Source organism: Rhinolophus sinicus, linkage group LG17 (genome assembly GCF_036562045.2).
Source record: "Rhinolophus sinicus isolate RSC01 linkage group LG17, ASM3656204v1, whole genome shotgun sequence".
NCBI classification, from domain to species: domain Eukaryota; kingdom Metazoa; phylum Chordata; class Mammalia; order Chiroptera; family Rhinolophidae; genus Rhinolophus; species Rhinolophus sinicus.
The window spans coordinates 9,422,277-9,447,549 of record NC_133766.1 but is presented as its reverse complement, the minus strand read 5'-3'; the positions used below and the strand labels follow the sequence as shown (position 1 = coordinate 9,447,549).

The window sequence follows — 25,273 nt, the reverse complement described above, 5'->3', positions numbered from 1 at the left end:
CCCAAAATAATGTGGTTGCACTAATTCTGGATATCAAGGTCATTTATTTTAAAATATTTCATGTAAAGTATATGAGACAACTATAGTTGGAGAGAAAAATACACTTTGCTAGTTTTACCTCATTACTGAATGTTCATGAACTCTCAGGGTAAATGCAACCAAAATGATGGACCCACTGTGTTCCAGATAAGCCCTATGTTTTTTCCTCATGCCATTTCTTCCATTGTGAATGTTTCTTAGACTCATCTCTGCCCATCTAAACTATCTCTTATATCCAGGTCAGTGGCGACAGTTCTTTAGTTTTCTCAGATTCCAAGAAACGAAATAAGGAACTGTCTAGTCCAACCCCCTCTTTTTATAGATGAAGAATCCGAGGCACACAGATACCAAAGGAAGTGTCAAATGCCCTGTGAACCATTAGTGACAGAGCTGGATCTCAGAGTATATATGTACTTATACCCCAGGTTCTTTTTCTTTTTTATTACACTCTGTTGTAAACTCATGCAATATATATACCATTCACTTGGTAATTTTTATGACTTTATAATCTTTTTATTTAAACTTTCTCATATTTATATCTTATCTGTTCAAAACTATAAACTCATTTAAGGAGGTTGCTCTCTATTTTGCATTCTAAGAATATGAAAATCCAGCACAGTGTTTCGACAATGGTTGTTTAATACAATGTAAAAGGTTGGCATGGCAATCCTTTTACTCATCCTAGTATCATTTCTTTTCCATTCAGTAACTCTTAACAGTATTCTTAAGTCACCTATTATAAATACTTCTTTTTCTTTATAGACTCTCAACTTCGTTTGTTGTGACTGCAAATCACTCTACAGTGAGCGCCTTTCCTTTTCTCCCAATCTCAGAGGAAGAAGACTCCCTTTCTTTTTTCTAATTCTAAAGTGTGATTTTGAATGTAACTCTCTGCCTCCTATAAAAATCCACTGTTGTTTCCACTATCACTCAACCTCCGGGTTCCTTTCTGGGCCGTGCACACACATAAATTTCCTCTACTTAAGAAAACAAAAATCAAAGCAAGCCTTCCTTCAAATTTGATTCCCTCAAGATAGGATATTTGCCCTCTCCCTCCAACAAACACCTTGAAAGAAAAACACGGACTAGTACACTTACTTATGCAATCCTTCATTCTATTTTTAATGTAATATTTGATATCGGGAAAAATTGCGATAGACTTTGAAATAGGCCAAAAAAATTACTAGGTGTCCTGTCTCCAGTGCATCCTTTTGGACCTTTTTGGCTATTTTACAACTCTGTAAATTGTTTAAAACTGGCAATAATATAAATTCTGATCCACAAAAATGCCAGTGAATTATGTCCATCCAGCGGGATGTAACTGATCATAGCCCTGTGGATGCTGACCAATTTTGCAACTATTTGTAAATTCATGTCAGCATTCCCGATCACCTATATGTATATGTGGTACTTTGAATTCTCCTTTGAAGTGGTGTCAGATCTTCCCAATTTCCTTATAAACATAATTATTTAAATTAAACCTTGACATGTATTCATTTTACATTTGTGTATCATTTTATCTGTTACAAATTAGATTTTAACACATTTAATATCTCCAAACAACAAACGTTTGCTATGACCAATAAACTAAGAACTACCTCCCCAAGACCGTTAAATCATCTAGATTGTTTCCTCCCTGTCATCATCCCACCTCCTGTCCAGAGGTAACCACTATTCTGAATTTTAAGATTCCCTTGTTCTTTTCAAGACATACGTCTGTATCCCTGTACAATATATCACTTTTACTTATTTTTGAGCTTTAAAAAAATCATAATTTATGTGATTAAACAATAATATCAGTAAAGTTAGAACAGGTACACAATAAGTGATTTATAAACATTATTAAATAAATTTTTTTAAATATGGTCTTCTGTGAATGCCTTGTCCCACTTACTATTTTGTTCCTAAGGTAAGGCTTACTCACATTGGTAAACGCAGCTCTAATTTCTTACACTGGGAATAAACTAATATATAACTATATCACAATTTACTCATTCTATTTGATAGAATTTTGAATTATTCCCCCCGCCCCCATTGCCACGTTGCTATAGACATTTTTGGACATGTCTCCTAGTATATACATATACAAGGATTTCTCTGTGAGATACACATAGGATGGTATATTAATGCTCAACTTTACAAGATAGGGCTACATTATTTTTTTTTACCACACTTGAGCGTAGCCAAAAGGCCAAGAAGCGATGCCATTGTTTTTTAAAGCCATATGAATTCACATTCCCACTGACAGTAAGTTTCTACTGATCCTTGTGTCAACATTTGGTATTATCAGTCTCCTTAATTTTTGTCAATCTTGTATCAAATGATACCTCACTGTGTTTTAATTTTCATTTCCTTGACTAATAATGGCGTTAAGCATTTATATTTCTATGAACTGTCTTTTGTCTGTTTTTTCCCCAGGGTTGTCTTTTTCTTATTGATTTCTAAGTTCTTAATATACTGTAGAAACTAATCCCCTCGGCAATTAAATTTTATCCAGTCACTCTTCAACCCACTGTATAATCTGAAATCAATATATATGACGCTGCTGCAACTGATTCCAGCAGAGGCATAAATGGCCTCCTTGTTGTTCAATTTGTAAGCTTCTCTCGTGGTCTCCTCTTTTGTCTTTCTGCAGTCTTTCCACCATTCCCTTCCTTCTTTGGTTTTCACTGGCTTGAACCTTCCAAGCTTCCTGCAACCCGGGTTTTTGTTTTCCCTCATGTTCCCTGGAAGCTGGTATTCCCTCCCCATGGTCTCTCATTAATCTTCCCACACTACATATACTTTTTCTGGATTATTTTACTTCTGTAGCTTCGACTATCGCCAAATTGCTGATGACTTTCCAAATCTCTCTATAGAACTGAGCTCCTGACTTTCATTTTCAATTTAACATTCCAAACTAACCATTATTTGTCCCTAAACATCTGCCATTCCAATTTCCTACAGCAGTTAGTAATATTACTAATTGCTGAAGTTTGAAAATCACTCAAATGAAAAAGCTCAGTAGGATCTTACTATTTCACATTTCCCCCAGATTAAGCTATTAGTGACTACAACATGACCACTGAATGATCAAGTAGTGTCCTACATACTATAAACCAGAGACTAGAGGCTGGCTAGACAAAAGTCCATTTGTCCCGATGTTTTCAAAATCAGGAAATATCATAGCTAAATTCCTAAATGACTCTTTTCCTAAAAAAATGGGGAGATCTGGCAACAATGAGGTACAGCTGAAAAAGGTGCAGATCCCATTATATTAACCATTAGGATGTCAGTTTGTCATAACCCTTATTTTCCTGTTACCTTAGTTCTGGTTTACTTCACTTATTACCCATTTTGTTCTTGCTGCGAGCATTTATCTTTACAGGTCCTTGAAGTTGCAACCCCTGGTATATTTTATGTATCTCATAGGGATTTAAAGAAACAATTAATTCTGTAAAAGAGGCAGAAACTAAGCTAACTTTAAATAAGGCTGTGGATCAACAAACAGTTGATGGTACAGCTGCCAGAAACTATGAAAAATAGCATAAGCTAAGGCAACAAGGAGCAGGAAAAGCACATGGTATGTACAGAAAGTAGAAGCCCAAATGTTTTATCTAGCAGCAGCAACTAGCAATTGTATCAGTGAGAGAGAATGTGGCATAAAGCTTTGGAGTCAGATTCTAATCCCCAGTTCCATTACTATTGAAGTGCTAAGCCAAGTCACTTAAGACACCTAAATGTGTGTTTCCTCAGCTACTGAGTGAGTAATCACATTTCTTGATTTAATAAAGTATAATAGCATAGTTAGTACTCAACAATTAGTAATTCTTTCTCCAGCACCCTAATTTCACAGCAGAAGAACTGGGCCAGAGGTAGGTAAAAGTGACTTGTCTAAGTGCACACAGCCAGTGGGTGGGGGGTCAGAACTCTGCCCCCAGAGCCCCACACTCAGGCCAGAGTTGTGTCTGCGTTTAAATCACAATACGTCAGCTGTAAGAAGAACCTTATTCAGATAAGAGGGGTCCTGTTGTAGAATGGGAGGAAGTGACATTATATAACATCAGAGTTTAAGTTTAAAAAGTGTTCAATTTCTGAAAGAATTTTATACAGATTTCCATATATATATGTGTGTGTGTACACACACACACACACACACACATATATACATATATATATATCTTAAGAAACATTATATGGTAAAATGTAACATATTATAACAACATCAATTTTCCTATTAAAACCTTCTGAAATTTAAAGCTGCTTCTAGGCTATATATAGAGCATTGTATTTGCCTCCTGACAAAGTATAACCCGTTCTTTGTAACAAAAACAAACTCATCAGCCTGCAACTACTTCTAAGTGAAGTTGAGTACTATTTTTTCAGTATTCAACTTAAAAGATCTCTGGCCAGCAGACTGAAAGGTTTTATAATTGCCCGCTGAACTATGATAGTTTGTTTCCAGATGGTGCCCTTCCTTCAACCTGCACACAGTCTCTCCTTGTTCAGAGCGATTCAACCTCCTGCTGATCCCGCTCCCCCATCCCTATTTAAGGCCACAGAGAGGAAATCCTAAGGAGGAGACTCCCCCCACCAGTCTCCAGCAATTTTTTTGGTGACGTAATATGTGGGCTGAACTTGAGTCTACTGAGAAAGAGGGAATCACTATTCAAGAGTACTGTATATACAATCTGGGTCAGCTGCAGCTGGTTACGCATTTCTCCATGTGGCAGACAGAGCAAAGCCACAATGCTTTCTCTGCTGGATTAAAGACAGCCCGCAGACCAGAACTTCCACTCCACTACTTAAAATTACATAGGTGGCTTGTCAAATTCAATTGATTAGTGTTGTAAGAAGAAAAAGAAGTTCCTTATTACAGCTTGGAAACAACGGTCCAAAACAAAAATGCAGTTGCCATTAAAGTCACAGACGAACAAACTTCTACACTGACTTTTAAAGGCAAGAATAAGAGCGGCAAGTTTCTGGGTTTGCTTAATCAACAGATGCAAAAAGGTATTTTAATACTTTTAATTTTTATTAAAAAATTCTAATGTAAGTCAAAATGCCTAATGATTGTACGTTAGTAGAAATTTCAAAATCTCTTATACAAAGAATTTTGGAATATACTAAAATTTATTTCATCTGAAAAAAGGTTTTGCTTTGCAACTTTGTGTAAAAACTGGTCACTACATACTTTATAATGATTAATGCATTATTTAAGGTTCGATTTAATGATATTTAGTGTATATGCTCATAGAGTAATGCAAATATGCTGGGTTTCAGAAAACAACTGTTTTACTGCCATGAGAGAAATTTTTAGCTTTAAGTAAGATTCATGTATAAGGCTTATAGCAGTGATTAAAAACTAAAGGACACAAACTTAAATAGTTGTAAACATGATTAATAGTTGTAAACATGATTAGTCTCGCTTCACGTAGCTACAATGTGTGCTAAAGATTTATATATACTATTAAAGTATAGCTTAAAAAAAACACAGCTAATACGATATAAAATCAACTGAAAAGTGTTGCAACAATACCTCAGCTATAGTATAACGAAATATTAAATAGAAATCCTTGTAAAGAAATACAATTCTATTTATTTCTTGCTAAAACTCAACATTTTAAATATTTTCCCAGGTTTATATGTTAACAGTAATTTAACTTGGGTAACAGAAATGAAAACTACTGTAATTGAAATTACTTGAAAAAGTTATTGATAAATAAAAAAACTTAAAACCTTACAGATTAGGATTGAGGAGAAAAAGAAAACGTGATAGAAGTATTATGTAAGTCAGCATTAACAACAGAAAATAAAAACTCAGAAGACACAATTAGTTAAATACATGATTAAAAGACCAAAAATATATATTTTTTACATAGAAGTAATTTTGGTAACAATACACAAGAAGTTTCTTTCAATATTTTATCTGGAGGCTTTAACTGTATTATGAGAATTATTAAAAATAAAATTACTAGTTACTAATAGTAAGCTTTAATACCAAAGACACTTAAATTTGTTGTGATTTGAGGATCCTCTGTCCTTTTAAATATTAAAGATATTAACAGTAGGAATCTTCAACAAACAAATAATAGTAAAGCTAAGATTTCTTCAACTTTTAATTTCATGTTCTTTCCTTAAAGATTCTTAACTCTAAATACTGCGAGGATCTCTCTTACACATTTTTACAAGAAATTCTGATAAAATTTCCAAGCAATACCGGATTCTGAAATACTTGTCATGTCTTTTTTGCTGTCGTTTGCTATGAAAAATGCAGGACCTCATTAAACCTCAGTTCTTATTACAGAGGCCTTAGGGAAGCATTTAATTTAAAACCCAAATCACACAGATAACCAGTCTCTTCCCAGAATGTAATTCCCAATCTAGAAGTTCTTTATCTAAGTCATCTTCAAGGCTTCATAAATTTAAGTTCATTGCCTCATGCTGTTTTCAGTGCGTGTCACAGCCAGTTCAGTGCCTCTGTGTATTTACCATCTGAAAGGAAGTAAATCCTGACTTATTTCTTCTCTGCTAGCTGGCAACGTAGCAACTATGAAAAGTATCAATAAAATTAACCCAAAGCATGGAAGACTTTTTTTCCCTAAAAACAACCAAGCAAAGACAGATTTAAACTTAAGTATACTGTAACAAATTTATAATATTCTCTTGGGATCTAGGAAAATTGTAACATATACAGAAAGGTTTTATGAGGTAACACAGATTTATGGATCTTTCACTTTTAAAACTGAACATATGTGGGAAAATATTAAATAAGAGAATGTTTTCAGAAAATGTAACAGTAAATGTATTTTTAAAACGAGTTCTTTATTCATGACGTAGCTAGTCTACTACTTAAGAAATGTGGCTCCTCACTCGACTTTATGTGGACAACAAAGTCATTACTTGTATAAGGATACGGGCGGGAATTGTTATTTGTTCTAAAAAAATAAACTTTCAGTTGCCTCCTTTAAGTATTAATTTAGGTCACATTCTCTTACGGTAGACAGTGATGTGTGTCATGGTTTCATCGCATAGGAACCCACAAAGAGCCAAGGCAAAAGACCCCAAAAGGAAGCTGTTGCTATTGTAATTTAGATTCGTAGTTGCACGTTTTTGTTCTTCCATGACAACACTGATGCAAAGTCACAGTAACAGCCTTGGATTCTAGGCTCTTAGCTGTTTCAGAAAAATCTGTGTCTGAGAGGAATGCAAGCTTTTCAGACAGAATGTTTTTATAAAATTCTACTTGTTTTGAAGTTTCACAATGTTTTCTGAGTTTTCCTTGTTTTGATAGCTTATTTCGTAGAGCATTATTTATTAAAATGTTATGATCTAAGAGTTTCCATTCTATTATGAAAGTGAAATAAATGGATTTGAGCACAAGGTAAGTTAACTGTGTAGAAATGCTGCCCGTGAACAGAGGAGATGGATGGTTTCTAGTTTACTGTCCTCAGTTTTTAAATAAAACCGTATCTAAATTCCATGAATCTGCAAATATCAGGAGAAATCTTTTTTTTTTTTTTTTGGTGTAGCTAACTCTAGGTAGTTAAAGTCCTTCTTTAAATGAAATACATAGATGACTTTTAAGGTCTAAAATTTCTACTGACGTCACAAGGCAAAGCATGAAAACAGAAAACTAAAAGTACTCATCCAAGTGTGCTTCTGGCTATCAGCCATCAATAGAAAGCCTTTAACATAAACATGGAAATTATACTCATCCTTCCGGTCTTGATTATTTAGTACAAGAACAGTAATTCTCCACACTCAATCCATTCTTTATTTTCATTACCACTCCATTTTGTGAAAAACAAGAAATACAAAGTTAAAGACTCCTGTAGTTATGACATGGCTAGGATAAAAATCACAGGTCTAGAAAAGTTACAAGTAGAAGATCTGAGTCCCCTTTGAGTATTTCAGCTTCTCCTGGACTTTATTCCTTTGCAAAATGGCATACATTTACTTCCCAGTGGTGTAGTTAATGCAAATAGTTAACGCGCTAAGCACACATAAATATAAGGGATTGTTAGTGTTGGTGATAGAATATGTGAGAGAGTACGTTGCCACACGATGTGGTGGTTGGTGGGAAATACGAACCCTGGGGTTTTCCACCTGGGTTCAAATTCTGGCTCCCTCTCTTAGAAGCTGTGTGACTCTGGATAAGGTACTTAACTTCTGGGTGCCAGTTTCTTCGTTTGAAAATGAGGATTACAATCTACCCCAGAGGGTCGTAGTGAGAGTGAAAGATTTAAGACTTGTAAAGGGCTTCAAACAATGCCATTTAACAAACGTGCAGTAAGAGCTGTTCTTATTGACCGTAGGCCTAACAACAGGGGACCTGGCTTCTCAAGTCAGAAAACAAGTACTCGGGTGGACAAGGGGATAGAAAAGCTCCGTCTTAGTATATCCACTGCCCTTCCTTAAAAACAGCAGATAGGAACGAAGTTGATAAGCGTGGGCACAACAGCTTACCAATGAACCTGACGGAGTGACGCATCTTAGCCATCCTACTGCCACTACTCTTTCAGCGTTAACTTGAGAGAAAGGAAGCAGCTTTGGTTCTACTATTTCTGTAGCAACTGTGCTATAGAGGACCAGTATTTCTCATCTGCCACAGCGAAAATGAAGCATGCCAAGCACACATTTTAGCATCTGTGTCACTGCTATACACACTCACCGAAGAGCCAGGGAACCTGAATTCTAGATCTAGTTCTAATAGTACTTCTTTGTGTGGCCCTGGCCTTCCACATGCACACGGGTTCACAGAGTTCACGAATGACATGGTCTCTAAGGCTTTTCAACAATCATATTCAATTACAGATAGTTTCTTTCCTTGGTGATGATTATAGAAAATTATTAACATTTTACTAAAACAGTTCAGTAGAACCTATTAGAAGAATGAAACTGCCAAATCATATATAAGCTTAAAGCACATATAATATTATGGTTTAGGAAACACAATTACCCACAATAATGACTACAAGCATTCTATCACTCTTCGACTTGTCACCGATCCCAAAAGGACAGGCTACAAAAACAAAAATATGATGCTAAAATTTTCCCGTTTTAGCTTTGTCTTAAAGTGTTTGAGAGATTAAAAAAGGCATTTGAGAGGGCTAATTTAATTGAAAATGCACAACATAAATACAAACCACTGAATAGTAAAGTCACCTAGTAACTTTAACACTAATCAGGGAATAATGTTTTAACTAACGCCTTACAAACACTGTCTACCATTTTAGAATTTTAAGACAGCAAGTGAGCTTCTTGAAGGTAAGCAGTGTCTTCTTAGGGTCTCACAAGCCCCCAGAGCACCTGACAGCGTGCCCTTGCACAGAGAGGCACTCACCCAACTCTGCTCTTGAGCCGGGGAACAACGAGCAGTAAGGTGGCAGCCAGACAACTAGGCTCTGAAACCCACTTCTTAAACAGATGCGAAGGCACCACGATACTGAATTTAAGAAATCAGTAACGTTAACCCCAGCCCAACTTACTAACGTCAACAGGTACTGTTTTTCCCTTAGATCCTTTTTTATATTACTGACTTTGAAAGTAGATTAATATTAATTCGCTTTACTTTTCCCATTCATTGGTTTGTTTTTAAAAAGACGTCACACAACCTCATTTCAAAATGAAGGCTTTTATCTGGACTCTCAGTGTGCTACTCTTCCTGCTGATGGGCACTGGACACTGCAGAGGAGGACAGTTCAAAATAAAAAAAGTAACCCAGAGGAGATACCCGCGTGCCGCAGACAGTAAAGAGGAAGTGAAGAAATGTGCATACACATTCCTGGTGCCTGAACAGAAAATAACAGGGCCAATTTGTGTCAACACCAAAGGGCAAGACGCTGGTGCCATCAAAGACATGATCACCAGGATGGACCTGGAAAATCTGAAGGACGTGCTCTCCAAGCAGAAGCGGGAGATAGACGTCCTGCAGCTGGTGGTGGACGTGGATGGGAACATAGTCAACGAGGTGAAGCTGCTGAGGAAAGAGAGCCGGAACATGAATTCTCGCGTCACCCAACTCTACATGCAACTGTTACACGAGATTATCCGCAAGAGGGACAATTCACTGGAACTTTCCCAGCTGGAAAATAAAATCCTCAATGTCACCACAGAAATGCTGAAGATGGCAACACGGTACCGGGACCTAGAGGTGAAATATGCTTCCTTGACCGATCTTGTCAATAACCAGTCCGTGATGATCACCTTGTTGGAAGAGCAGTGCATGAGACTGTTTTCCCGACAGGACCCCCATGTGTCCCCTCCTCTTGTCCAGGTTGTGCCACACCACATTCCTAACAGTCACCAGTACACCCCTGGTCTGCTGGGGGGCAACGAGATACAGAGGGATCCCAGTTATCCCAGAGATGTAATGCCACCGCCTGATCTGGCGACTTCTCCCACTAAGAGCCCTTTCAAGATACCACCAGTAACTTTCATCAACGAAGGTGAGTTACCGCTTACTGTTAAAAATGGAAGGATGAGGTTAATATGTTTTATGGTTTATGAAACAATGCTCATAATAAATGCTTCTTCTTCATTTCAGTGATCTAATTCTACATGAACATTAAAATTACTATTTTTGTTTTCTATTAATCAAGAATTGAACTAAATACATCTTTCAACTTTAAGACTATAAAAATAGTGTATTCTGTGAATAAAAGTAGTCTTCCATCCAAATTCTCACAATCCAAGTTACTAGCATTGTGACAGGAACGAGTCCACGAGCCACTCCTAACCTCTATGACCATCCAATCGGCCTCCAGCTAGGTCCTCACTCCTGCTCCACAGTCCTTTATGCACCTCTCACTGCTCTTCCCATCCTCCTCCTCAAAAGGAACACCTCAAAATCTGCTTCCACTCTCCTTAAGCCTGTAATCACACCTCCTCATTACCTCCCTCTCAGCAGACGCTCCATCGCCTGCTGTACTGAGAGGAAGGCTTCTCAGGGCCCAGGTTCCGTGTTCTTGCCCATCTTGAAAACATGTGCACAAATCCTGTGCCTTCTGGCCCTCAGTCTCAAGAGGAAAAGGTATCTCTCATCTTTTTCAAGGCTACTCAAACTACAATTTGTTCCTTGTACCCACATAAGCATAAATAAGTTTTCACTGCCATAAAAATCCCTAGAACTCATCCTAATATCTCTACCTTTATTGCTTAATTTCATTCCTTCCTCTCTTTATTTATTCAATATTGGTCACTGATCTAAGTGCCTAGAATAAATAGATGAATAAAGCTCATCTTTGTTTCAGTCTAGTAAGCTCACTGCTAACTTTCTCAATATTTTACATATATTTTACACTTGAATCCATTTTTTCATAAGCTATTCTCCTGAATTCTTTACAAGATTGTTTCCTTAGAGGAAAACACCTAAATGCCCCAAAGCTAAAAAACAAACCAAACAACCACCCCCCCAAAACGGTAAATATATATATATGTAAAGACTATGATGTGATTTTAAATAACAACAAAACGCAGAACAAAGACTGGAAACACATACATGGCAAAGTGGCTGTTTGTCTGCAGCAGTGGAGACCACTGACCATTCACATCTCTGCTTTCTTGGGCCTCCACATCATAATATTCTTACTCTTCCCACTTCTCTAGGTCCTTCATCGGCATCTTCTTCCTTCTCTTACGTCTTAAAAAGGCTTTCTTCAAGATATTCTCCTTTCGAGGTATCATACAGCTTCAAGGCTACAGGTACCACCCTGCTTAGGTGACTCCTGCCTGGAGCTCTGCCTCCTGCTTCTAACCAAAGCAGGATGTTTGCATCTGGATATTCTACCATCACCTCACACGTTGCTGCTGCTCCCTCTACTGAAACGCCTTCTTCCCGCTTACCTGTCAACCTGGAAAATTTTAAGGCTTATCTAAAACAATATCTTAAATGTTACACCTTCCCAGATTCAGACAAACACATCTAGAAGGCTTTCCCCAAATTGCTGACTATGTCATGAACATGTTTTCTATGTCATATTGCACTGGGATTATTTGTTTGCAGCCTAGCTTCCTGCTAGACTGAACACTTCTGAAAGAAAGTGAACTTCTTTTCATTCTTTTATATCAAACATCTAATCAGGATCAGGTTTGGCGTATTGTGCTCAGCATGTTGTAAGCACTGAAATAAATACCTGAGGAGTGAATGAATGAATTAGTACGTAAACTCTAAAATAATGTTTTCCCCAAAGTGGCATATTCCTTTTAGAAATAAGTAAACTATTATTATAAAAGCAGTATGTTTACTGAAGAAAACCTAGAAAATACTAATAAATTTATAAATCATTAACATTTTGGTAATAATCTTTTTCTTTTTCTCCCCTCTCATAAACGTGGTAATCAGTATCTTGTAACTTTAAAAAATAATTTTGTTCTTCCTTTTCATTCTCTATGATTTTATCTTTGGGATAAATTTCTGTAAGTAAAATTGGTGGGTCAATTGATCTTGATTTCTCTATTTTGATTTATGTTACCACCCATTTCTGAATTCGCTCAGCTCATCTTTGACAATTCCCTCCTGCCCGCCCTGCCAACAGTCAATCTGAGTTCTATTCATGCTGATTTTCAGTCTTTCAGGGACTTGTCCCTCATTTCTATTCAGAGACAGAATTCTAGTTAGATCCAAATTATCTATGGCAGCAGCTAGAGGAGAGAACTGCTCTGTGCCTCCGCTTCCTCATTTGTAAAATGGGGGATAATAATAGTGCTTCCCTCATAGAGTTTAACACTCGAGGAGTGCTTAGAAAGGTGCCTGGCACTCCAATGTGAATTCTTGCTAAGAATTGTATAATAGCTTGCCAACTGGTCTCCCTAACTCCATTTTCTCCAAAATGTATTCTACATTGCCAAAAGATCAGTATTCTGATTACATTACGACCACTCTGATTACATCACACTTAAGCTTAGCAATTCCCCCACTGCAAACAGAAAAAGTCCAGTTTGCTTCGCCTAAGTAAGAATAGTATCGTCCTGAAAAGAATCAATCCACTTTAGCTTTCCTTCTATTAATTTCCTTCACAAAAACCATCTGCTTCAATAAAACGAATCAACTCACTGTCTTCTAAATATCTTCAGTGCTTTCTGCCTATTCAAATCATAAGACTCAGACTAAAATAAAATAATACAAAAACAATAGCTACTCGTCCTTGAAGCCCTTGTTGACTCCCACAGGCCTGAAGGGACTGCTTCTCTCCATGAATGTCTCCATTCTCTGTAACATACTTCTTATATTCCTGCTTGAATTATCAGTTATCTTTACATGTACACACAGGACTTACGTACACATCTAAGTAAAATGCCTTCCGACTCTAAGTTCCTTCTTGGTAGATGGATATTGTCTCTTATTTGCAGATGCCAAATAAATGTTGATTGACTTGATTATTACATTTTTATACAGCCTCTTAAAGTTGTCATTCCAAAGACCTTCATGAAAGTACTTTAATACATTCTATTGTACTGGATTAATTCATTTTATACTGTTCTAACTCTCAGTAACAACAGGCTAGATTACCACTGAATTACGTAAATGATGATCATTATTAATATCCCCAACACCCTTTTATTTCTAAAGGAAAGATGTGTATAAAATGATCCACTGGGTATAGAAGGAAAAAAAAAATTTATTTTTGATATCTTTTAAAAAATGTATATTTTGTTTAAACTTTTAATGCATACAATAACAGTGTAGTAGTTTGTACACATAATTTATAAATAAACAGAACTGAAGTGTGTGGATTTTTTAAATAATTATGTAAATAAGGAGATGACTGTTGTGATTTTCCCTGGGTGCTGATTTTTAAGTGGATGGTATCCCCAATTCTAGAAGAAATTATTCACTTATTCATACAATGACCCACTAAAAAATGCTTATACAAAATGAGATATATCAGTTATATACACTGAGCTGTAGTGCAAGAAAAATCTAGTATTATAGAATTAAATCCCATGCTGGGGATTCAGTATTTCAAAAATCCTATGAAACAGACTTTTGCTTTAATGAAACAATGGTGTATATAGCCCTAATAAACCAATCCCTAATGTAAAAATTAAGGACAGGCATAACTTTTCCTGTTATTCATTATTTGTTTGTTTTTTAATTAAACATTAGCTTTTTACTTATTTTATTCTATAAATGTTAGTCTTTATAATTCAAGGACATAATCAGCTATACCATAAGACTGTTCATTTCATATGAGGAAAGTATACAGAATTCAGAAAACTTGTTTTTTTTGTTATTGGTCTTCAGTAAGTCACTTTGCCAGTCTGTCTCTGTTTTGTCATTTGTACAATGAGCATGGGTTGAACTGGATGATTCTAATATCTCTTTCTAGTTCTAATAGTCTGTGATTCTTATCAAATGTAAATTACTACAAGCAACAATAAATAGACTTGCTATTTTCATATATATATATATATATATATATATATATATATATATATGTATGTGTGTATATAATGTGCTAAAATCTTTGCTCATATTATTGTGTCAGACTGGAAAATATGTCTCAGCTGTTTGGGTGCTTGCACAAAAAGGGCAAAAATGGATGGATATTGCATTTCCACAGGCTTCCGGCACCCAGAAGGGCATATCACTGTACTCTACATGTAGGTACATGACCATTCTAAAGTCTCCAAGTGCATAACTATTATTTAAAAAGTGTTTTAGCCTGTCACAAAAAGAAAAATACCGTATGGATTCCACTTATATGAGGTACCTTGAGGAGTCAACTTCATAGAGACAGAAAGTAGAATGGTGGCTGCCAGGGGCTGGGGTGAGGTGGGGAAGGGGTATGCAGTTTCAGTTTTGCAAGATGAAAGAGTTCTTGAGATTGGTTGCACAATACTGAATATGTACTAATACCACTGAACTGCACACTTAAGTTATGTATATCTTACCATTATTTTTTTAAAAGGTGCTTTAATGAAAGGCAATTTTATATGTTTTTAAAATAGTTATAAGAAAAATACACCACAAAAGAATAAACTTGTTATGAACTTACAGCAAATGTGGCATAATTTTGTAGCTTAAAATAAATAATTCAGAAACATTACCTTCCCTTTACCTTAAAAACAAAATGTTTGGGAATGTCACTACACACCTGGAAAATTGCCTCAATAAAATTCTTATGAATAACATAAAATTCTTAGGTTATTCAGTGGCTACATTTTAGGTTAATCTTTTATAAAAGAAAACACTCCAAAAAAAAAGAAAAAAGAAAAAGAAAAAAGAAAAAAAAATCCCTCTTTTACAAATGGTATATTTATAAAAACAAGTTCATTCCTTGTACACAAATGGAGTTGTGGAAGTTTTTTTCACATTGTTTTAGAGCGCAGATCTGAATATCAGGAAACTTCGATTCTAGCAAGGATTTTCAGATGCCTTTTTTGTAAGAGACTGTTGTGATGATGAAATAAGGTGACACATGTGAAAATGCTCTGTGTATTGGTCTGACCATCACTGATTATTACATTTTTTTTGTACACTTCTCTATATGTGCCTTGCCTTCCGATGTATGGAGACATAAAAGATTGAAAAATTAAACTTGAAAAGCAGTCATTAGAAATTAAAAATATGCTTTTTAGGGGGTAGTAAGCTAGTTTTCAATTATGTAAAATGTGTCCTATTCATAAACTTTGAGATGTAATTGATTTCAGTGGAATACTTATATCAACACTTAAAAGAAGACTGGTTAATAAGCAAAGGAGCTACTGGAATATGATTCTATTAACCAGTTATAAAAAACAATCAATAAATTATTTAATAATTTCAAAAATAAAAGCTTGGGTTGCTGCATTTTAAACTTAGATTAATAGACAAAGTAATTCATATTATTACACGAAAGAATCTATTATCACTTTAAAACTATTTGCTTCAAATTTCCCATTCCAGAAATGCTGTTGAATATATTTATCTTATACCTAACCCACAATCCAATTAAAAATTTTACCTCTCAAAAGGTTTTACTTGCTGACCAACTATTTGAAAGCTCTAACTTGGATATATATTATACTTGTATACATTTCTCCTGTTTCTCCTATCACAAAGAGCACAGGATTAGGGGAAAAAGTAAGAAAATAACTGAGGCATGCAACAACAAAAAGATTTTCCTTTTAACTTAAACAATTTACAGAAAAAGGGCATGTATGTTAAAGATGGTTCCCAGTAAATGTGCTATTTAAAGTATGAATTTTTTTTTTTTAAATCAGCTGTTTTGTTCAAAATATGGCTTCTTTATGAAAACTACACATTGGGAAATAATGTGGCATGACTGCTCAACATTTTCTTTCTATGAATCAGATGTACTAACTGGAATTTGTTAGTCCTATACAAACTTTTATCATCAAATAAACTGAGTACTGGTTCTTCAAATTCAATGCGCAGAGTCCAATTTTCTGCCTTGAGAAGACTCCTACTATGTGGCATGGAAGATGAAGACCATTGGAAGATTACCATTGCAAGATTACTTCAAAAAAAAAAAAGGCTAATAAAATCCCTATTTTAAAAGAAAGGTATTTTCAGTCCATACCCTTTAAATCATTATGAACAAATTCCTAAATCATGTCAATTAATTTATTTCTGACAATATGCAAACAAACAAGTTAAATTTGATCTCTCAAAAATAAAACTGGTACTTTTCTACAAGTCATTTAAGAATCCCTATTAAGCAATGTTTTTTATGGTATAGAGAAAGTAGTAAAACATTTAATATAAGAACGATTTATAATCTAGCTCTAGAGCAGAAAGTAAATAAGATATGCAAGTAATAATAAGAAAATATTTCTGCCAAGATAAACAGTGTATGCTGGGCTAACACAGGTTAATGGTTTATTTATAAAATAAATATAAACAAATACCAAATTCTGGTATTTACTATCTTTACTGAGGAGAAAAAAAGTAGCAATAAGTACCACTTTTATTAATTTTGTCCACATGTACTGGGGAAGGATTGCAGTTAAATCTTCCTAAGCCGTTATATCAACTAAATCTAACAGGCATCCAAACTGTCAACATGAAGCCCACTACAAAAAAGTGGGCTGAAAATCAAAGTTGAAGATAATTTTAAATGTGTATAAATCGAAGTCTTATCAAATCAAAGCTGGATTTCGAAAACCCAGAAACTGTCCAATTTGCATGATGAGTATCTGAGGGCCTATTATATAGCAGGAAAAGAACAAATGGCATTTTATAAATATTCTGTCAACATTCAAAACCTTGATGTTTCTAAATATTTTAAATCAATTTACATAACCTACTGAAAGTTCAACTCATGAATATATACTTAAATGTAAAATGTAAAGGGTCAAAACTACACTCAAATGAGTGCAAAGTAAATATTTACAAAGAGGACATTCATGGAATAAGCAATGCAAAGCTCACAGTTATTTAGTAAGCAAATTTCTGAAATGAGAGATATACTTATGTGTATTGCAACAAAACCACTCCATGAGTACATTAACTACAATACTAACAGGTTTTAAAACAAGAGCAACGTTCCTCAGATATCCTGACAGAATATTCTAAAAGCGACAATTTAGGAAAATCTGACTAACGTTGGAAATAACCACGATGACTATACTTTTAACCGAAGGCATCAGCTTCAGCTCTGCGCTCTACGTGCCAGCCTCAGCCACTGACATTTCAGACACACTGAAGTGTAACTCCTCTGTAAACCAAGCGCTGTCCTGTCTGCCCCTCAGCACACATTACCCATGTGTGGCCTTCATCAGAGCCCCACCCCACAAGCCCCCTCCTAATCAATCTTCAAAACTCAGCTCAGATATAGGCAGACTTTGATCTCTTCCCTGCAAACCTGGCTTAGCTATTTCTTAGCAAGTGTCCCAAGTGCAGAGGTTTGATGTCTAACTCCATGGAAGTATCTGTCACGTCATAGTGACACTATCTCTTTACTCGCCACTTCCCCCCTTCCCACTTGACCCTGAGGTTGTTTCTTTATCACTTGAGCCTAAAATGGTTTCTAGCCTGTAGTAGAAGCAGCAAAGTTGTTTCTGGAAAAAATAATGCAGAACTGAGGAAACTATTGTGGCTACCAGGAATTATTTGGTTCAACAAATATTTGAATGCCTAAGTGGTCTTAAACTGTGGACACACAACCACAAGATACAGTTCTTGTCCACAGGTAGTTCTATGAGTAAACAAATGACTATTATTAGCATGCATTACACAAGCTAATCTAAAACTGGACTTGGAAACCATACTTCACTTTTCCTTTCATTTCATTCCCACATGAGATTACTACAATTCTATAAATTTCATCCTATCTGAAATACAACCTCTACCCTTCTCTGACTTGATGTAATGTGAAGTAGCTCATATGTGACTGGCAAAAAAGAGAATAATATCAGTAAAACAGAGAGGTCATATTGGTTCATATGGGGTTTTTTCCAAGCATATCAATGTTTTGTGCCATAACTGCAGATGAATACAAAGTATACTAACCGCTAACACCGGCTGTCATTTCAGAATATGAGGTTTTTCAGGAATATGTTATTCTCTACAGTAGGAAGGACTGTATATTCATCTTCGATTAGCCACACTGAAGTTATTAATTAAACAAGCATATGTTTATTAAATAGGCTACTTAATTATTAAATAAGCTACAACTGCGTGTCAAGGTTAGCAAGGAAGGAGAAAAGGGAACATTCACTGTTTGTTAAGTATTGTGTTCAAGGCTCTGAATACTTTGTAATTTAAATTCAATAACTAGAAAGTTTTATATTGAAGATAATATAAAAATAATTCACATTGTATTGAAATGAAATGTGATCTAATTTATGGCCAGTCTGATAAGCTCAAAACATTATTTTTATCATAGTCCTGATGAATATAAAAGCATAAATTCTTAACAAAATTTTAGCCAATCCAATCCAGCAATACATAAAAACAATAATATACCACAACCAAATTGAGATTATTCCCAGGAAAACAAGCTGGGTTTAACATAAAAAATACAATCAATAGGATTCCTTACAATAACAAATGAAAAAAGAAAAACCATTTCATCACCTCAGTAGATAAATAAAAAACCTTTGACAAAATCCAAAACTCATTCATGATACAAACTCTCAGCAAACTAGGGATAGAAAAGAATTTTTAAAGTAGCTATTATTGCTTAAAGGAAAATACGTTCATAATGAATGCAGGGTTGGTAATCTCCGAAGAGAAACAAAAACTATAAAGAATGAAACTGAAACTCTAGAACCAAAAAATTCAATAAAATAAATAAAATCCAAGAAAGACGGCATTCTTTCCAGTTTCTTAAATTTTTTACTAGTAATCTGTAGTGTTTATGGTCACTGTAGTATCAATTTTAAAAATCTGAAACATATATATCAATGAAACAATAAAAATCTGGACTAGAGAAATTGATCCTCTCTTGATTTTTGTGTGTGGTTTTCAATTTCTTTATATTTAAAATATGAAGGCAAGTTAACTGATTTGTTTACTCAACAAAAAAATTACTGACAGCCTGCTACTAATAGTTAAAACACTGATGACATGAAGTCAGAAGAAAAACAAAAATAGTCTGTCCTCAAGGAGTAATATAGAGGAAGAGTTCAGAGACTCTATGAATCCCTGCTAATGATCTAACTATGTAACTATTTAATCAGATTAATTCTACCCCAATAAGGCACCACAGGGACCTGTATATACTTGTCACAGTATAGATAACACATGTCTCAAAATTTCAACAATCCTATTAACTTTATAGTACACATTTTCTTGTATGAACTTTACTTGACTAAACTCTCTATTTTCACATAATTTCTAAAAATTATGTCAGAATTAAAAAATTTCTAGTGAAATAAAAAATTTGACAACTGACATTTCTAGCCTTCTTTGTTGTTCTAATAGATCTTAAGGGTAATTCTTATTTCTGAATCACTTAATATTTTTACATGCTTATTTAAAAAAAAAGCAAGGATCAAAACACTGCAAAAGAGTGAAACTAAAGAACTAAAGTAAAACAGGTTTTCTTTAAGATCCATAAATGTGATATCACAAGTTCAAGAGTCAGACACTCTACATATGATTTTACAAAATGTTTTGTCATTTTAAAAGATAAGAAGTACTTATTAGTGGTTAAAAAATAAGGAGAGAATCCATAAAATTATGAAATAACATAGTGGCGAATGTAACAGCAGGTCAGAGCATGGAGCCAGGATTAGAAAGAAATAGGTTGAAGTCTATCTAGGGTTTATTCCCTTCTAGACACAGGACCTTGGACTGGTTCACTGTTATCTATAGAACATCTGTAAATTATCACATAAAAACAATAATACACCACAGTGTAGATTAAATAAGAAAATTACTGTTAGTCATATAAATTGATACAACTCTTCAGAAAGGCAAATTGCCAACATTCCTGAAATGTATTCTCATGGACTGTTGTATGGAGGGAATGTTAGAAGATTCTATAAGTTTGGGAAAATACGGTTTATTTCAGGGCTTTTGTCTTTAATATGTGAATGTACATTGTGAGTTTCCAAAAGGGTAACATAATATTTAGCAATTCGAAAACTTACTTGACCATGATATGCTGTTTTCAATGAGTATCTCAAAGGACTAGTGTATTCCACTGAAATCAAATGTCAAAAACTGTAAATTGGACATTATGAAGTGCTGTAAAAGTGTCACATTCTTTTGATCCAGTAGATCAACCCAGCAGCATTTTTATAAGAAACTATGAAAAAAAATGAAGCCAATAAGAAGATACTTTGTACAGTGTTATTTATAATAGCAAAAATCAGATGAAACCTCAATGTTCAAAGATAGCAGAATAAACAATGAAATGTCAACATCAAAGATTGTATAATTACACCTACTATAAGTGCTAGTCCAATGGAAATGTTTGTTAAAATAAAAAGACAGAATCCAATTTTCTATGTGTGTTAGAACTATAACAATATGAAAATGTACGTGTATGGACAAGGACTTGCAAGAACAGTGGAAAATGAAACAAGTTAATGTTTTGGACGTTGGGACTGGGGTAATCTTTTTATTTATTTTTTAACTTTGATAGTGTTGTATATACAACAGATAAAAAGTTGTATATACATAATGGATATGTATGTATATGGATCTGTAAAAAAATATACAAAGGTAAGACCCTTGAAAAAACTATTTTAATATGGCTTTTTTCCTATTAAGTTTCCTGGCAACCAATGATATTTTAATTACAGGACCATTCAAAGACTGTCAACATGCAAAAGAAGCTGGACATTCAATCAGTGGGATTTATATGATTAAACCTGAAAACAGCAATGGACCAATGCAGTTATGGTGTGAGAACAGTTTGGATCCTGGGGGTTGGACTGTTATTCAGAAAAGAACAGATGGCTCTGTCAACTTCTTCAGAAATTGGGACAATTATAAGGTAAATCAGTGACGCAGACCTGGGGGAGAGGTAGAACAAGGCGCTCTTCTAACAGTAACCATTCTATGCAATAAAAAGGACACACAGTTAAAATTGAACTATATGTTTTTCTTTATCTACATTTGTCAAACCGATGATTCTCATTTCCAGTTTTAAAGTCAAAATCAAAATGTAAAAAGGAAACTGAAGATGTACTTTAAAATGACCTCTTTTAGTCTGGATGACATATATGTGTGTGTGTGTGTGTGTGTGTGTGTGTGTGTGTGTGTGTGTGTGTACATATATATATATATATGTATACATACATACACATATATACATATATTTCTTAGACTACTCTAATTCCCTCTTCTAAGAAGATAACTGCTTTTTTGTTTATGACTACATTTGTACCCATCATTAAGTGTATTTAAGCAATAATATAAAGTACAGGACTTTATATTGATAATCGTGCCACCATGTTTTAAGTTGATGATACCAGACCCTGGGCCTGTAGGGGAGTAATGCACAGCTAGGTTTTCACGTAAGACTGGTATTGCATGATTCCATGATACCAGTTTTGGAAAGGTAAACAGCTAGTCTTTGCTCGTAATTCTGACGTTCATCATGCTAATTTTATGAGTGGTATATATCTTCAGTTTAAGGATGGCAGACAGGATAAACTATATTTTCTGGATGGTTAATTCTTCAATCAAAATTGTGAAGTAACACATAATTACTCTTAGGTGCTATTTTACTGGCAGCTAAAAAAATGAGACATTAATATATTCATATCAGGAGTTGTGCAAATTTCGAGACAAGTAACTAGGAAAAAGGAATCCTGCAGCACAACTTCCTCGAAAATACATTTTAGTGTTAAGATCAGGTTTACCAAACTTAAATTCTGCTGCATACCTGCAAAGGCAAAGGCTTAGTGAAATAGGGCAGTTAACTGATTTTTTTCAAACATTATATACAATTTTTCAAAGGGAGAGGATCTCTGAAGATCATTTTATCTTCTTATATTTACTAATTTTACTTGTAATACAGCTAATGAAGATAATATGTTCTAAAACAGATACTATCATTTTTGTTGAATGACCATAATAAGGTTAGATATCTTTTTTGTTTAACCATGGTAGGAACAGTATCTACACTTTTAGAAAAATAATGGGCTCTTTGTATGAGAGAGATCAGAAACCCCTTTCAAGGCTCTGAGTAGTGCCCTAGTTAATGTTTTTAGTAGCTATGAATAATTTTCATTCTCTTTTGCCTTTGTCTTATTTGTAGGGTTTGAAACTGGCTGTGCAAATAAATACTACTAACAAATTAAGAGAAAGCCAAACAAAACAAAGTGACTATGTGGGGCTTATAAAGATCAGACAATCTACTAAAATGGAAGGAAATTCATATTCCCACTTAAATGGCCAACATCTTTCTGCTCTCAAATGTTTAAAACTTATCTATAAAAAAGTTGACCATCTCCATACTGATTTCTGTACTCGTCATATTCTTTGTTCCCTGACAGAAAGGGTTTGGGAACATTGATGGAGAATATTGGCTTGGATTGGACAATATCTACATGCTTAGCAATCAAGATAATTACAAGCTGCTGATTGAGTTAGAAGACTGGAGTGATAAAAAAGTCTACGCAGAATATAGTAGCTTTCGCCTGGAACCTGAGAGTGAGTTCTATCGACTGCGTCTGGGCACTTACCAGGGAAATGCGGGGGATTCCATGATGTGGCATAATGGGAAACAGTTCACCACACTGGACAGAGATAAAGATATGTATTCAGGTGAGTCAAACACTGAAGTGTATTCTTTGTAGAATCACCACCTACTAGGCATGAAATAGAACCCTGTGATTAAAGTGTGTACACCAAAAATCTTTCCAGAAAAGTCACTTTGGACTCAGTCAAAGGGAACAGAAGCCGCTAAAAGGAATAGCTTTAGGATCTCCTCTAGAATCCCAAAGTGTGAACTCTATAAAGAACAGGGTTCTCTTGTTCCAACTTGGAGGGGTAGGGGTGGAAAGCAAAACAAAAACTCATTCATCTGGAAATAAAACTCTCAAGTGCCTAAAATTCATACCAAATACTAACTGGACACCTGCCATGTGCCATGCGCTACTGTAGGTGCTGAGGGCACAGCAGTAAACAAAGTTCCTGCCCTTTGGAGTTTACTGTCTAGGAGACAAAATGTTTGGTCAGGTGGTGACAAGTATTCTAAGAGTAAGGGAACAGAAAAGTGGTGGGCAGCAGGGAGTGGGGTGGGGGCTATTTTATGTGGAGTGGCCAAGAAAGGCTATTGTGCGAAGGTAACAGGGAGAAAGGCATTTCTTAGTAAAAGGGAGCAACGAGACCACTGCGACATGTGGCATAGCAATAGCAAAAGAGCTCCATTCAGAGGGGAAATTAATGTTAGAAAGAATCAATCAGGCCGGCCACGTAACATAACTTTAAATTTAATTTTCATATACTTTTGCCTTTTTAATCCAGGTTTCTGGCTCTGATAAAGGGATACCCCCCGCCCCCCAAATGATTTATAGTTCTGTTCAGCTGTATTCTTGCAATCAGCACATAGGCCTCTATTTTAATCTATTTCACACAAGCAAAGAGGAAAAAAGAGAGCGATATGACTGTAACATATGCCTTATTCATAGAAATCCATTTAATTGCTAGTAGTTCCATTTTATTTTACATTATGTTTTTGCTATTTTGAGAATTCAATTTCCCCCAGGCTTTATTCTCTTTAAACAACTCCCTATCTTTCCTTCCCACTCTCTCCAGTCTCTCCCTCTTTCTCTCTCACACACAAACAGTGCTTGCATTTTATTTACCCTACTACCTAGAAAATTAAATCACTTAAAAAGAAAAAGGAAAAGGAAAAGAAAAAGCAAGTCCTACGCAAGCAAAGGGCAAGTTAAAAAGGGCAGTTTATGTTATCGCTCATGTGGCTGACACCAAAAAGCAGCCGTAATAGAAAAAATGAAGAAAGAAAACTATGACGATGAAGTTAACGGAAATCAGTAAGAAAAGCTCAAATTAAATTGTTCCAAAGGTAGAGTAAGCTTTTGATGGTTGGCAGAGAACCACACTTAGAAGAAACTTTTACTCTGATATATCTATTTTTTTCCTCAAAGGAAACTGCGCCCACTTTCATAAAGGAGGATGGTGGTACAACGCCTGTGCCCATTCTAACCTCAATGGAGTATGGTACAGAGGAGGCCATTACAGAAGCAAGTACCAAGATGGAATTTTTTGGGCCGAATACCGAGGCGGGTCATACTCCTTGAGAGCAGTTCAGATGATGATCAAGCCTATTGACTGAAGGGAGACAGTCTACAACCTGAAAGGAACTCCGTATTTTCCAGTTCCTCAAAATGTAAATGTTACATGTATATTGTTTTGCACAATTCATTTCTACAGATACAGTTTTTTAAATGTTTTTTACCATAACTATAAAAGGGGATTTATGAATATAGCTTCATCTTCCTTTAATATTCTGCAGAAGATCATTATTATCCATAACCTAGTTATTTTAAAAATTATGTTTACTAAATACAGGCAAAGTTTGTTTTCTAAAATGTAAATATTTGCCACAATGTAAAACAAATCTTAGCTTTATTTTAAATCAAAATTGAATATGTGTTCAAGATCCTTAACAATTTATTTAAAAACTTTACATGAGATTGCTATTATTTCCAATGAAAAAATAGTTTTGAGATTTCAGCTAAGTAATATGTTTTATTTATAAAAATATAGACAGGAAATTAGAGAAAACTCTAGTTTTGCCAATAAAAAATACATTTTGCATTGAATAAAAGTTATTTTGAATCGAATTTGTACTTTCCACATGAAATGATTAAATATGAA

General features: G+C 34.9%; 2 protein-coding genes across 2 annotated transcripts in view; one reads left to right on the top strand and one right to left on the bottom strand.

Annotated features, from left to right (window-relative positions):
- RALGPS2 (Ral GEF with PH domain and SH3 binding motif 2) overlaps window positions 1–25,273 on the bottom strand; it is a 127,738-nt gene that overhangs the window by 30,380 nt on the left and 72,085 nt on the right. The gene's annotated exons all lie outside the window — the stretch shown is intronic.
- On the top strand, window positions 4,670–25,239 carry ANGPTL1 (angiopoietin like 1). Its single transcript, XM_019730911.2, has 5 exons — window positions 4,670–5,031; window positions 9,624–10,469; window positions 21,223–21,416; window positions 22,924–23,194; window positions 24,541–25,239. The coding sequence occupies exons 1-5, from the start codon at window positions 5,022–5,024 to the stop codon at window positions 24,726–24,728; spliced, it is 1,509 nt and encodes a 502-aa protein (XP_019586470.1). The 5' UTR covers window positions 4,670–5,021; the 3' UTR covers window positions 24,729–25,239.